This window comes from Carassius auratus, unplaced genomic scaffold, assembly GCF_003368295.1.
Source record: "Carassius auratus strain Wakin unplaced genomic scaffold, ASM336829v1 scaf_tig00217334, whole genome shotgun sequence".
NCBI classification, from domain to species: Eukaryota; Metazoa; Chordata; class Actinopteri; order Cypriniformes; family Cyprinidae; genus Carassius; species Carassius auratus.
Genome location: NW_020529011.1, coordinates 24,493 through 39,373, shown reverse-complemented (window position 1 = coordinate 39,373; position 14,881 = coordinate 24,493). Strand labels below are relative to the sequence as shown.

The following is a 14,881-nucleotide window of genomic DNA, read 5'->3' as shown; positions in this document are numbered from 1 at the left end:
ATCAGATTGTTGTTTTATTTTCAGTATTTTGTTTGCTTTGAGTTTGTTGCTTGACACCTGGTTGGAAAGGAGAACAAGGTAGTTAAGATCATTTATGCTCTTATATAACGTAACACACATATATTGCATGTGTCTCTGTTGACAATTTTATGTTGTTTAGGATGAATGTTAGTGTTAATTGCGTAATTTTATTGCTGTAAGATTGATTGTTTTGTTTCATTTTTATGTATAAGATCTCATTACAATTTCCAATATTGTTTATTCATCTGTTTTAGCTCTTACGGTGTTGTGAAGTCTATAAGGACAATAAACACAAAAGGAAAGACAGTACAACATCAGTGAATGAGTTAAATCCTTTATTCTTCAACTGGGCTGTTACACCTGGCTTTGCCCCGATGTTCTTCCAAAATGACAGTTAGGGAGAGATTTAAACATCTTCAAGGCGCGTTAAATAACCCAGCGCTGGCCTGAAACAACCCAGCGACGCAACCCAGCAGGTTTAACCCAACTCCTGGTAAATTTTAAACTACCCAAAAGTGTTTAAAAAGAAATAAAAACCCCAACAAAATGACCCAACAGACTCAGCCCAGCATTTTGGTTTAAAAAATAACCCAAGCCGTTTTTAGGGTGTATATTCATCGATGGTAATTGATTTTACTATGATCTGCGCAGCATTTTATACGTGCAGATACATTTTATGTATATTAGAAGAAATCTCATTCATTCCCACTCTTCTCCGGTGGTAACTTAACCCAACTCCGTGCTTCCTGTAATGAGAGCTGTCAATCAAGGTACAAGGATGTCCCTGTGTGAAAGTGACCAATCATAAGAGGGCCAGTGCCCTCCTTGGTTTCCGCCCCCAAATTGTCAAAAGTCATGTAGACTCGAGCGAGCAGAAATCAGCTGAGCGAGCAGAAATCCACTCCGCGAGCAGAAGCTCGCTGCGCGCGAGCAGGATTCCACTGCACAAGCAGAGTTAACCTATGCGAGTATGCCAGGCGCTCGCTCGCAGCTACATGTACACCTCTCGGTTGTTGAATTTGTGCGCGAGTACTTTTATCATGCCAGCTGAAGGTTCATTTTTGCGCGTGTGAAATAACATAATGTGCTGGTGAGCATGTCTTACACGCTCATAACTTTTGACTAAAAAATAACGCCATACTTAAGCATTCACTACATACCGAATGCACATAGAAACTTCTTATGACATAAATAATTAAAATAATGTGGTATTATATTATTGGACTGATATTTCAGAAATAAAAATATTCAGCAATAAATTACAAATGACCTGTGTTCATGGTCTTATCTTCAGAGTAGGAGTGCTGAAATTACTGCTTCAGAATACACAGATACTTTTCAAAAGGCAGTTATCTGACATTTTGAAAGTTTGAAAATTTAGCCTTTTGTCCCACATATGGTTATCTACCAACAGAGAAACAAATCCCTTTTCCCCTACTATAAGTCTAACAGAGGGTCAGCAGAGGGAGCCATGAGCACAGCGCATCCTACAGTACTGAACACGTGACCTTTTTGTATTATAATGTAATAAACCGAGCTGTATGATCATACAGTCTACACGATCATCTTCTCAAAAACAACTTCTGAATACACCGTCCAATCATGTCCATTAGCCCTCTGTTAGAGACACACATGAGGAAATCAAGAGAGAGATGAGAGCACAATAATGGTACTACACATGCTTAAAGCACAGTCAGAATATGAAAATGACCAATAATGTACAAATCATTTCAATAAACTGATTTGTGAGATTTATTTATTATTATTATTATTATTATTGTTCCCACAGAGACAGTTCAAATAGGAAAATAAGTGTCCCATTGGATTCAGAATCTATTCATGGGAAATTTGTGACGATATAAGCACATGCAGAGAAAATGCAGAAATAATGGACAGTCAAAGCATCAAAAGTCACAGCCAATGCACACAAATCAAACAGCAGATCCGTGATCCAAGGGCTTGAATCATGTTCAAATAAGATGAAATGCCATTTTTAGGGACGGATTCAATACTCGATCCTTACAGAAAACAAATCAGAAGCACTTTAAGAACCATTAAATCCAGAGAGTTAAAGGATATAACATCATGTATTTAAACAAACTACAGCAGCTTAGCAAGATTTCTACAAGCAAAGAGATTTAGTGCAAACAATTATAGTAAACATATCTTACCGTATCCTGATCTCCATGTTTAGTGAATGCAGTATAATCAACCTCCTCCTCATTACTCTGAGCTGTTTGGTAATAAATGATAAAATAATGATAATAATAAAAAAAGTTTAAGTGGTATTTCCAAGATTTTTCTTTTGACACTTCTATATATTTAGTTGTATGTAATACTTACCCTCTTGTTTCGCTTGTGTGTAGTTTCTTCGTCGACAGATCATCATCACAACTACAGCTGAGATCACTAACAGCAGCAAGACCAAGAGAAACACAACTACAAGAAGTGAAGTCTGGTTGGATTCTGTAGTGGATAAAACACAAACAGCATTAGTGAGTGACAGAGATGAACAAAATAAAAACATAACTCCACATCTTGCTCAGTGTACTCCTCTAAAGTGAATAAAGCAAGTTCCCAGCTACGAAATGTATGTTTTTAGGTTTCATGTTGAAGGGTATCGATAACAGCATATTGTTCTTACTTTATTTTTTAATATTCCAGGAAGGTTAATGATAACATTCATCAAGAATAAAAGGGACGTTGTGAAAATGTTGTTCTTTGAATGTGTTCACTAAACCATAACCTTCAGTAAAGACATGAAGACATTCAAAGAACATTGTTCTAAGAATATTCTCTCAAATTCAACATCACGAAAACACATATCAGATAATACTAATGTTATATGACTGTTCTAAAAAATGTATTTAAAGAACATTTCATCATAACATTTATCTTAACCTCATACACACTCTATGAAGTTTAATTTCTGTCATTTATATAAGTAAAAATATAACCTTCATATAATGTGATGTGAAACCCAAAATTAAGAGCACACACACACACACACACACACACACCTAAAAAGGTGTTAGGAGTCAAAATGCTTAATTTGTGTAAACCAATGTGAGTTCAACATAAAATATTTGACCGATTAACCAGCATGACATTATTAACTGCATCAAACAGTCCAATTATAGACTGTGGTGGAATACTTTATTTAACACTGCTTCTGTATGCCTATATATGCATGTGTTTTCTTAGAATTGCTGTGTGGTTCAGAAGGGCGACACCTGGGGGGGAAACAGATGTCTGAGAATGACCTGAGAGGCTCATTGGGCCATATAGTGGGGGGACAATGCCTAAGTCCAAAATGTGTGAGAAACCGTTATATGTGGAAAGTTACAGCTGGTAAGACTTTGTAACCTTGGAAGAGCAAAGGGATATAAGGTGGAGGACTGCCCTCTCCCTGAGTTGGTTTCACTCTGCAGAAATCACTTGTATTCTGTACGACTGTCTGACCTTCTTTGCAAAGAATAAAAGCTTTCTTTTTAATTATACCTGAGAATGAGTCTGTCTCTTATGCTGATGAGAGTTTATTTAAATTTTATATAATTTAAATTAGAGAGTTTATATAATTTTTTTTATTATAAAAAATTTAGCAATAAGCCAATTCTTGACACAAGTCTGCCTTCACAACTCTGTATGCATGGAAATAAATAAATAAAACATTTACTGGCTGTAGAAACTAGTTCTCTGGGAGTTACTTCATCAAAAATCAGTAAATGTATTATGGTCATATACCAACAAACATAATTAGTACAGAGAGAATGTTCCATAATATTTATTTTTTTCAGAAACTTCACAAACCATTAAAGCGGGATTGGAAATTAGACCACAAGATTATTTTTGACTCACAGATGTGTAGTTATGGTTATCTACCAGCAGAGGCTACAGTAACTTGACCATGCCAACCAGTTTAACCCATTAACACACGGATTCCTGTAATTCACACGAACAGTCAGCAGAGGAAGCCATCAGCACAGAGAATAGATACACTGATAAAAATGCTAATCTAAAAATGGTATCATCTAAATTATCTGGTGTCATTAAACTCAAAAATATATTTTAACATCCAAAATACAGAATATCATCTTGACACAATCATCTTAACACAACTTCTTAATACACCATCTGATCCCATCCATTAGCCTCCTGTAAGAAAAGAGATGCACATCAGTAAGTCAAGAACAGAGCTGATCCTACACAAGCTTAAAGCACAGATTCAGAGAGTCCTATAGGTTTCAGCCATGAGAATCTAAACATGAGAACTTATTAATGACCATGTAAATACATGCATCTTTAATAATGAATGAATAAGCATTTTTAACCATTAAATCCAGACTTTTTAAATTGTGAATGACATCTGAGTGCTAATTTATATTAAAAAAAAAATTCAAAAGCAGACACACACACAAAAAAAAAACTTAGATTAGCAGGGTTAGTGCAGAGAAAAACAAACAAATCTTACAGCGTCCGGAGCTCTGTGTGGAATAAATGTTGCTTCTGTATAATCAAACTCTTCTTCATTAGCCTGAGCTGTTTGATAACAATTTATACAATTAAATAAATAAACAATTACATAATTATACATTTGTATTTTTTCTTCTTCTTCATTTTGGTTATTAGTAATACTTGCCATCTTTTTTAGCTTGTGTGTAATTTCTACTGTGACAGAAAACCAACACGACTACAACTGTGACCAGCAGCAACAGAAATACTACAACGAGAAATGAAGATTGACTGGATTCTGTAACGGATAAAACATAAAGAGTCATTAAGCTGCTGCTGCACATTATAGCACCAAACTGATAACTGAAATCAAAGGGAATATCGTATGAATATAATACTGACATACCTGAATTTGGCTGACAGAGTTGAGTGATGTCCAGATGTGTGGTCTGGTTTGTGATGGGATTGTTGATCACACAGCTGTAGATGTTGTTCTCCTGATATTCCACCTCCAGAGGTAGAGAGAGACTGATGCTGAGATCAGACACACTGATACTGGACAATAAACTGTTTCCTTTGTACCAGGAGAGAGTCACAGCACTCACATTCACAGCTGAACACAGCAGTGAACAATTCTGACTTGATGATCCTGATGATGGTGAAACATTTTGTGAAGAGTCTCTGATAATCACAGGAACAGGCAGAATACCTAAAAAAATGGTTGTTCACACATGAGAGAAAAACAGGAACAGTAAATTATTGATAACAATGTCTTTAAAGATTGCCCATCATCACATATAAAAAACAATGTGCTTATAGATTTGTATTTGATTTAAAATGAAAAACTCTTTTAATATGATTTCTTCAGTTTACTCACCATAGACAGCGACACTTAAGCTCTTGTGTTTGACATCTCCTCTGATGATCTGTAGTTTATAAAGTCCAGAGTGTAATTTGTTGATGTTTGTGATGGTCAGAGATCCTGTCTGCTCATCTATCTTTAGTCTGCCTCTGAATCTCTCAGTATTCTCTTTATTATCATATATAGATATGATCTGTTTATAGATTTCAGCAATACGAGTCTCTGAACTATTAAATCTAAACGTCCACAGTATCTGGTCATCTCTCTTTAGTTCAGTAACATCAGTGTTTAAAGTGACAGAATCTCCCTCCATCACTGATAGCACTGTTTCATCTGAATAAACATCAGATACACCTGAAGAAAAGAGTCGGCATAGATTATCATCTTAAGTATCTTTCAGAGTTTATCTAAACAAAACAATATTTATATATATATATATATATATATATATATATATATATATATATATATATATATATATGTATATATATGTATATATATATATATATATATATGTATATATATTAAAATTTGTATAACTTATGTACAAAAAAGTCTAAATGTAGAGCAAAAGTATTAAGCTTTTTATTACATAACTGGATTACACAATTAACAGTAAAATAATGAGAAAATTTAAGTTTACATTAAATGAAGCTTCTGTCATCATTTAATCGTCCTCATTTTATTCCAAACTTGTATGACTTTCCTTATTCTGTGGAGCACACTAGACGATAATCTTTTTTTTAATTTAGTTTATTTTATTACATTTTCTTTGTAGGTCAATGTTGTATTGATCCCTCTCAGAATATCTGTGTTCTGCAGTAAAAAGTTCATCACAACATGAAAGACGTGAATTAATTGTTTGTTTTTTTAACTATCCCAAAATAGAAGAATTATTTTCTTGCTCTGGGGTATCACCTTTGTAATATGTTAAAAGATATTAAAGTGCAAAACATGTTTTCTTTAATTATTATTTTTTTTCACATACACGTCATACAGGTTTGGAAACAATTAGCATTTTTGGCTAAATATTGTACTTTTAAATTGATCGGATATCCCATATACACATTAAGGTTTAAATTAAGTTCAGTGTGAACTGGTCCTTTAATATTCCAGGATCAAAGTTTTCAAACCCTCTGCAGAAATTCAATAAAGATGAAGAAACTTTTACACTATCATAACTGTTCCTGATTTTATTCAGACTGTTAGAAATAACTGGACTGGTCTGCCTGCATTACAAGAAATATATCTGTAAAAAATATATAACTTACCATCTAAGAGCAATAAACAAAAACAGAAAAATGCATGAAACACCCGCCACATGTCTGACAATAACAATCAAAAAGCTCTTCACGTTTCAGAAACCTTCTTCAAAGAGGAGGCGTCTCGTTTGCTGATGCTCTTTCACTGACTGTGGGTCGACAGTTTCAGTCCGAAAAAACTATTAACTAGCCTTCCACACACAGACCTTTTTACCTCCACTTTTTTATTTAGTCATTAAATACATTTATTGAAGCAATGAAGAAGAAGAAAACACTTGCTTATACACAATGATTATTTGCATTTATTTATTTATTTACAGTTACTAACTCACATTTTGTTCCAAAACAGTGACTGACTTTCTTCTATTAAACAAATGTCATTGCGGTAAAATTCAGTGTTGTTTGGACCCCAGTGTTCTTCAAAACACAGCTTTTGTGTTTCGCAGAAGATGAACGTCACATGAATGACATGAGGGTGAATAAATGATGACAGAAAATATTTCCCTGTAAGTGCAGACTTCACACTGGTTGCTGGGCTTGAGATCTGATTGAAGGATGGATTGGGGACTGTTCATGGTTGATTCACTTCAGTTTAATAACTGTGTGAAGTTCAGTTCATCTATAAAACAGTTCTGTAGAAAACAGTGATGTTACCATCCAGCTTAGTTCAGTTTAATTAAAAAAAATAAATAATATATCACAATTAATATAAAAAATGTGGGTGAATTCGGGGAAATCACTGGGAAAAAATGCAGTTAACTTGACTTCACCCGTAAATCTGTCATCATTTCATTAGTTGTTAAATGTTTTTTTTTTTTTCTTTGGTCATGGCATTTTATATATAATTCCAGTTGCATTGGTTTGAAAGTTATATATTTCTAGGATGGCTTGCTTGAGGTTGAGTAAATCCTGCATGATTTTCATTTTTGGGTGAACTGTCCCTTTAATTATAAAATCACTTTAGATCACCTGAGCTTCACGCTGGTTGTTCACACACTGCTGTTTTCATCATAACGTTCACTTGTGGATGTGACAAAACCACATATTTAACACCCACACACTCACACTGAATTCTGCTTTGTGCATTTACCCAGAAAAATAACCACATGCACCGAGCTCAGACCCCTGACGCACTGACCTCATTAAGAGTTCAGCATTTACCACCAAGACTTTTCACGTCTTTAAAAACAGACATCGCAATGTAGTTGTGTAATGTCAAACTGTAAGGATTATTCATGATTAGATTGTTCAATCAGTATTCATGATGTTAAGGTTATGATGTTAAACTTTCACACATGTAATGATGCTCTTCCCCATTTCTCACTTACAAATACAGTTCACATCCAGTGAAACCACAGCCTTTAGCTTTAACCATACTGTCAGTAATGTGACAGACAAACAACAGAATCCAATCTTATGACTGAAAACAACATCTGATCCTGAGATTCATAAAAACAGAATTAAAAAAGTGCATCAGTTTTCCATGAATAAAATCAGAGCTTTATTGTGGCATAAAGAGACAAATAATCAATGCAGAGAAAATGTTTAATTCAGTAATAGACAAAATCACTTCAACAGCCTTCAAACATTTCAAGTAAAGAATTTAAGTGAGGCAAAAAAAGTAACAGGCAGCATTTATATAGACTAAAATTACATTCAAACAATTTGAATAAAGATAAAACTCGATTCATCAGTCACATTAAATCACATGAACTTGGGTTAGATTGACTCTAAAACTGGAGATATTCAGATGTTACTGAGATTTTGTCAAGAGTTTCATTCAGTGTCCATCAATGAACCAGATTACACAGACATAGTTAATACTGATAACTATTGCAGAACATTATTTTCTGTGTTTTAATTTGCATTACAACACCTTGCTTCAGAAAATAAAAACATCATATGAGTAAATGCATCACATAAGCTACCGAAGAACTCACTCCCTCCGAATGCACATAGAAAATGATTGCTTGCTAATTACAATATTTAATGTGCAAATTTATAAACAGATTACAACATAATGAAAAATAATTTAGAGAACCTGAGATTATATTCTTGAACTGATATTTTAGAAATATCAGAAGGCAGCAATAAATTACAAATATTTAAAAAACATGTTTTTTAATGACAATTTAGCTTTTTGTCCCACAGATGGTTGTCTACCAGCAGAAAGTCAAACCTATTTTACTCTACTGTAAGTCTGACAGAGAGTCAGCAGAGGGAGCATGAGCACAACGATTATACAAGCATCCTACAGTACTGAACACATCTGACCTTTATGTATTTGTGTACGAGTAAATTAAAATCCCTTAATAAATCCCTTAATAAAGATCTTTTTTTTTTTTTTTTTTTTTTATTACTTAAAAATATATGCTGAAATTCAGTCATGTGTACAGTAGCTAGAACCAGTGCATTTACAGTTTAACTGGGGTTTTGAGCTTTGCTACACTGAAATACACCTCAACATGCTCTGCACCGGTAATAGAGGCATACAGTCTACATGATCACCTTCTCAAAACTACTTCTGAATACACCGTCTGATCGTGTCCATTAGCCCTCTGTTAGAGACACACATGAGGAAATCAAGAGAGAGATGAGAGCACAGTAATGATACTACACATGCTTAAAGCACAGTCAGAATATGAAAATGACAGCTATGTGAGATGGGGTTATTTTTATTCCCACAAAGACGTTTAAAATAGGAAAAGAAGTGTCCCATAGCAGCTTTGTGACGATATAAGCACATGCACATGATGCAGAAATAATGGACAGTCAATTGCAATGATTCCAATAGATTCATTACTCGATCCACAAAAGAAAACAAGCAAGCATAAGCACTTTAAGAACCATTAAATCCAGATTTTTATTAAATCCAGAGTGTTAAAAGAAATAACATCATGTATAAACAAACTACAGCAGCTTAGCAAGATTTCTACAAGCAAAGAGATTTAGTGCAAACAATTAAAGCAAACAAATCTTACCGTATCCTGATCTCCATGTTTAATGAATGTTGCTTCAGTATAATCAACCTCCTCCTCATTACTCGGAGCTGTTTGATTATAATTTTAAGAAACCGATATTTTATTTCCAAGATTTATTTACACTTCTATCTATCTGGTTGTTTGTAATACTTGCCCTCTTGTTTAGCTTGTGTGTAGTTTCTTCGTCGACAGATCATCATCACAACTACAGCTGAGATCACTAACAGCAGCAAGACCAAGAGAAACACAACTAGAAGAAGAGAAGTCTGGTTGGATTCTGTAATGGATAAAACACAAACAGCATTAGACTAATTCAAGTGACAGAGATGAAAAAAAAAAAAAAAAAAAAACATAACTCCATGTCTTGCTCAGTGTTAACTCCTCTAAAGTGAATAAAGCATTTCCCAGCTGGAGATGTATATTTTAAAAATGTTCAGGTTTCATGCTGAAGGGTTTCGATAAAAGCATATTGTTCTGACTTTATTTTTGTTTTTACCTTCCAAGAAGGTTAATGATAACATTCATCAAGAATAAAATGGATATTCCCAAAATGTATTTCTTAGAATGTGTTCACTCAGCCATGACCATAACCTTCAGTAAAGACATCATGAAGACATTCAAAGAACATTGTTCTAAGAATGTTATCTCAAGTTCAACATCATAAGAATGAATATCAAATTTATAAGTCAGATAATTTTATATGAATGTTCCAAAAATGTTATTTAAAGAACGTCTCATCATAACATCTATCTTACCCTTTACAGAACATTAGTGAAGGTTCCGTGTTAGCTGGGATGATTTTCCTCATACACACTCTGTCTGTGAAGTTCCATTTCTATCATTTATATAGCTAGGAATATAACCTTTATATAATGTGCTTGGAAACCCAATATTAAGAGCACACACACACACACACACACCTGAAAAGGTGTTATTAGTCAAAATGCTTAATATGGGTGAGCCGTTGTAAATTCAACTCAACATCTCAATCTCATTAAAACATTTGACTGATAAACCAGCCTGACATTATTAACTGTCAAACAGTCCAATGTTAGACTCTAAGGGAGTTTTAACACGAGCAGTTATCAGTTGAAAGTGAAAGCAACTCGGTCACAGTAAATACGCCCAGTGTAAAAGACACAAATACTCACATACCTGAATTTGACTGACAGAGTTGAGTGATGTCCAGATGTGTGGTCTGGTTTGTGATGGGATTGTTGATCACACAGCTGTAGATGTTGTTCTCCTGATATTCCACCTCCAGAGGTAGAGAGAGACTGATGCTGAGATCAGACACACTGATGCTGGACAATAAACTGTTTCCTTTGTACCAGGAGAGAGTCACAGCACTCACATTCACAACTGAACACAACAGTGAACAATTAGACACTGATGATGATGATGATGAAACATTTTGTGAGGAGTATCTGATAATCACAGGAACAGGCAGAATACCTAAAATAAACATGAAAGAAAACAGGAACAGTCAATTATTGCTAACGATGTCTTTAAAGATTGCCCATCATCACTGATCAATAACAATGTGCTTCCAGATTTTCAGTTTTGCATTTGATTTAAAATAAAAACTCTTTCAATATGATTTCTTCAGTTTACTCACCATAGACAGCAGTACTAAAGCTGAAGTATTTCATCTGCCCACTGATGATCTGTAGTTTATAAAGTCCAGAGTGTAATTTGTTGATGTTTGTGATGGTCAGAGATCCTGTCTGCTCATCTATCTTTAGTCTGTCTCTGAATCTCTCAGTATTCTCTTTATTATCATATATAGAGATGATCTGTTTATAGATTTCAGCGATACGAGTCTCTGAACTATTAAATCTAAATGACCACAGTATCTGGTCATCTTTCTTTAGTTCAGTAACATCAGTGTTTAAAGTGACCGAATCTCCCTCCATCACTGATAGCACTGTTTCATCTGAATAAACATCAGACACACCTGAAGAAAAGAGTCGGCAAAACAGTCACAGATTATAACCTCAGATATCTTTCAGAGTTTATTTGAAAACAAAAATAAAACTTAATTACAATTTCTTTAACGTGAGTATTTACAAGTATGAAAAAATAGAACAAAAGAATCACACTTCATTTTTACACAACTGGTTTATACAATAAACAACATCATAATGAAATGCTGGGATAGGGACAGTTCTCCTAAAATGAAGTTTCTGCCATCATTTACTCACCCTCATGTCATTCCAAACCTGTGACTGATTTCCATCTGCTGAGCACAAAAGAAGATATTCTGTGTTTTCTTTGTCAATATACAGTGAAAGTCAATTGTTGTTCGATTTATCTTCTTTGTTTGATTTATCTTTCTTCAGAATATCTTCTTTGTGTTCCACAGATAAAGAACATGAAAGACATACAGGTGAAGAAATTATGCTTTTCACTAGTTGTCAAATATGGGTTTATTCTCTTTGGTGCTATACTCTATTTCCCATTTTTGTGAATGTTTTAAAAAAAGAGGAAACAGCAAAATACCTTTTTTTGCCTGCTATTCCACGTTCAGCTGTTACAAGTTTGGAAACACATGTTGGAGAGCAAATGACAATTTTGGGCTAAAAACTAAAGTGATTAATTGGCATGTAGGCTGTAGATTAAGTTTAATATTTTTTGGCAAACTGTAGGCTACATCTTTTAAAGTGCTGTAAACTGCACATTCCGTTTATTCTTTTAACATCCCTGGGTCTAAATTTTCAATCCCTAAAGGCGAAAATTAAACGAAGATGACGTTTTCGTTTAACAAGCATCAAACTGTTAGAACACGGAGTTTGAAGCAATAAAAAAATTGCTTACCTGCCAAAAGCCACAGACATAAACAGAAAAATGCACGAAACACCATATTCGTTAAAAGCCAGAATAGTCTGAAATCATAATCCGAGACATTTCTGAGAATAATATTATGTGTATGTCTCTTCACATAGAGACGAAATCTAAAAAGGCGGCGTCATTGCTTTTGCAGCTCCGGTGATGTGGGTTGGCAGTAATTAAATAGGTTAGACACAGCCAGACTACTTGCATCTTTTTTCATTTAATAGCCTACGTTTAATGGAAGCGCAGAAAATGTTTGCTAAAACTCAATCATCATTTGCGTTTGCTGTGATTTTTTGTTTGTTTTTCGAAGTCCTGCGTTTTATTCCAAGGTTTCTGAGGAAAATAGCGCTGACACATCTTATCAACGCGAACGCCGTTTTTATAACGCGATTAAAGCGAACAAGCTTTTTTTGCGCACGTGTTTGAAGAAACTAAAGTTAGAAAACAGCATCCCTGCTGGGGTTTATTAGTGTGCATGCAAACGTTAAGATGAAACATGAGACAGTGTGGCGTGTTAAAAAAAAAAAAAAAAAGAAAAGAAAAGAAACATATCAGACATCATCACTATTTTAATATCAGTATTTTAAGAAAATGAAGAGTAGAATATAAAACAGAACAGAGTAGCCTATGTAATAATGTTGTGTACCCAATTTTGTACAATACAAAATAAGAATAAAGTGTATGTGGGTGTGTACATTGCATGCTACTACTTGTGAATACCAGCCACCACAAATGCTATTAAACACAATAAATCATTTTAGATCAAATGACAGAAAGCTGTATATGGAGTGAAAAGTTGCCTAGCGAGTTTATTTTCCAAGAGTTTATATGGAAAACATTCTCTTTGAACTACAACCTTGTGTCTTTGCATGAAGTGAACATGCCATGCAAATATTTTCTATATTGTGAATCGCACGTTTAGCCACAAACACACTTCACACTTTCAGGCATTTTTTTCACATACGAGTGGTAAATTATTTACCACTGAGATATTTTCTGCAGCTTTACTCATCTTTGCTATAATCATGACATCTTGAAATCTATAGTGACGTTTGTTTAAATTCATTAAACTCAGATTAAATTTTGTCTTAATCACGTACCTCATGATGTGTCTGAGTTTTCTCCTTAATCATTTTGAGATATAGAATATAACTAGATATCAATCAATTAATTAATATATATATATGTGTGTGTGTGTGTGTGTGTGTGTGTGCGTGTTCTTGTTTTTGTGACATACCAGGACACAACTCTTTATAATGACATGGGTATGACACAGGTATTACAAGGAGAGGGTGACTTATGAGGACAAAACCCATGTCCCCATTTTTCAAAACGCTTATAAATCATACAGAATTACAGGTTGTTGTTTTTTTTTTTTGAGAAATTAAAAATGCACAAAGTTTCCTGTGAGGGTTAGGGTTAGGTGTAGGGTTGGTGAAGGGCGATAGAATATACAGTTTCTACATTATAAAAACCATTACGCCTATGGGATGAACCCACTTTTCACAAAAACAAACATGTGTGTGTGTGTGTGTGTGATGAAAAATATATACATTTATTTCAGCTTTTGTAGACCTTTTGTTTATAAAGATTCAATTTGTTGAATTTCTTGTTTAAGGTTAATGTAAGTGAATTTACAGTGCCTGTACAAAGTCTTCATACCCCTTCATTTTCTTTTTCACATATTGTAATGTTGCGTTATTAGGTTAAACTGCTTGAAATCCCCCCGTGTTTTTTTTTTTTTTTTTTGCCATTCTTCTCTTTAGATCATCTCAAGCTCTGTCAGGTTGTCTGGGGACCATCGGTGGACAGACATTTATAAGTTTCTCAAAAGATGTCCGATCAGTTCCAAGTCCTAGCTCTGGCTTGGTCACTCGAGGACATTTATACTAAGCCACTGCTGCACTGTCTTGGCTGTGTGCGCAGGATGATTGCTATATTGTAAGGTGAACATTCAGCCCAGTCTGAGGTTCTGAGCACTCTGAACCAGGTTTGCATTAAGGAAATCTCTGTATTTAGCTAGATTCAGCTTCCTGCCTTCTCTGATCACTTCCCCAGTCTCTACCTCTGAGAAACACCCTACTGCATGATGCTGTCGCCTCCATGCTTCACCGTTATTATTATGCTGGTGATAAGCTGTGCTTGGTTTCCCTCAGACATAAATAAGGAGTTGAGGGTCATCAGACCAGATAGTTTTTTTTTTTTTTTTTTTTTAGTCTGATTTATTCAGGTGTATTTTTGTCAATTCCATTCAGGGTTTCATGTATCTTTACTGAGGGGAAGCTTGTGTTGGGTCACGTTGCCATCAAGCCCAGATTGATGGAGTGTGGCAGTGATGTTTGTCCTTCTGTAAGTTTCTCCAATCTTCATATAAGATCATGTAGCTCAACCAAAGTGACTATCGGTGTCTTGATCACCTCTCTTACCTAGCAACTTCTCCTTCAATTGCTCAGTTTGGCCAGGAGGCT

The 14,881-nt window shown here is 34.6% G+C and overlaps 1 protein-coding gene across 1 annotated transcript; it reads right to left on the bottom strand.

Annotated features, from left to right (window-relative positions):
* Positions 1 to 8,998: 8,998 nt before the first annotated feature.
* LOC113100689 (CD48 antigen-like) lies at positions 8,999 to 12,758 on the bottom strand. The gene is made up of 6 exons (XM_026265319.1): positions 12,396 to 12,758; positions 11,197 to 11,535; positions 10,734 to 11,033; positions 9,733 to 9,855; positions 9,579 to 9,646; positions 8,999 to 9,155 (listed from the first exon to the last, which is right to left on the bottom strand). The coding sequence occupies exons 1-6, from the start codon at positions 12,439 to 12,441 to the stop codon at positions 9,102 to 9,104; spliced, it is 930 nt and encodes a 309-aa protein (XP_026121104.1). The 5' UTR covers positions 12,442 to 12,758; the 3' UTR covers positions 8,999 to 9,101.
* Positions 12,759 to 14,881: the final 2,123 nt, after the last annotated feature.

Excerpts from the sequence above, each read along its gene's own strand:
- LOC113100689 (XM_026265319.1), bottom strand. The coding sequence starts at position 12,441 with ATGGTGTTTCGTGCATTTTTCTGTTTATGTCTGTGGCTTTTGGCAG. Across the intron at positions 9,647-9,732 it reads CACACAAGCTAAACAAGAGG|CTCCGAGTAATGAGGAGGAG; the intron begins GCAAGTATTACA and ends ATAATCAAACAG. Across the intron at positions 9,156-9,578 it reads AACATGGAGATCAGGATACG|AGGGCTAATGGACACGATCA; the intron begins GTAAGATTTGTT and ends TGTCTCTAACAG.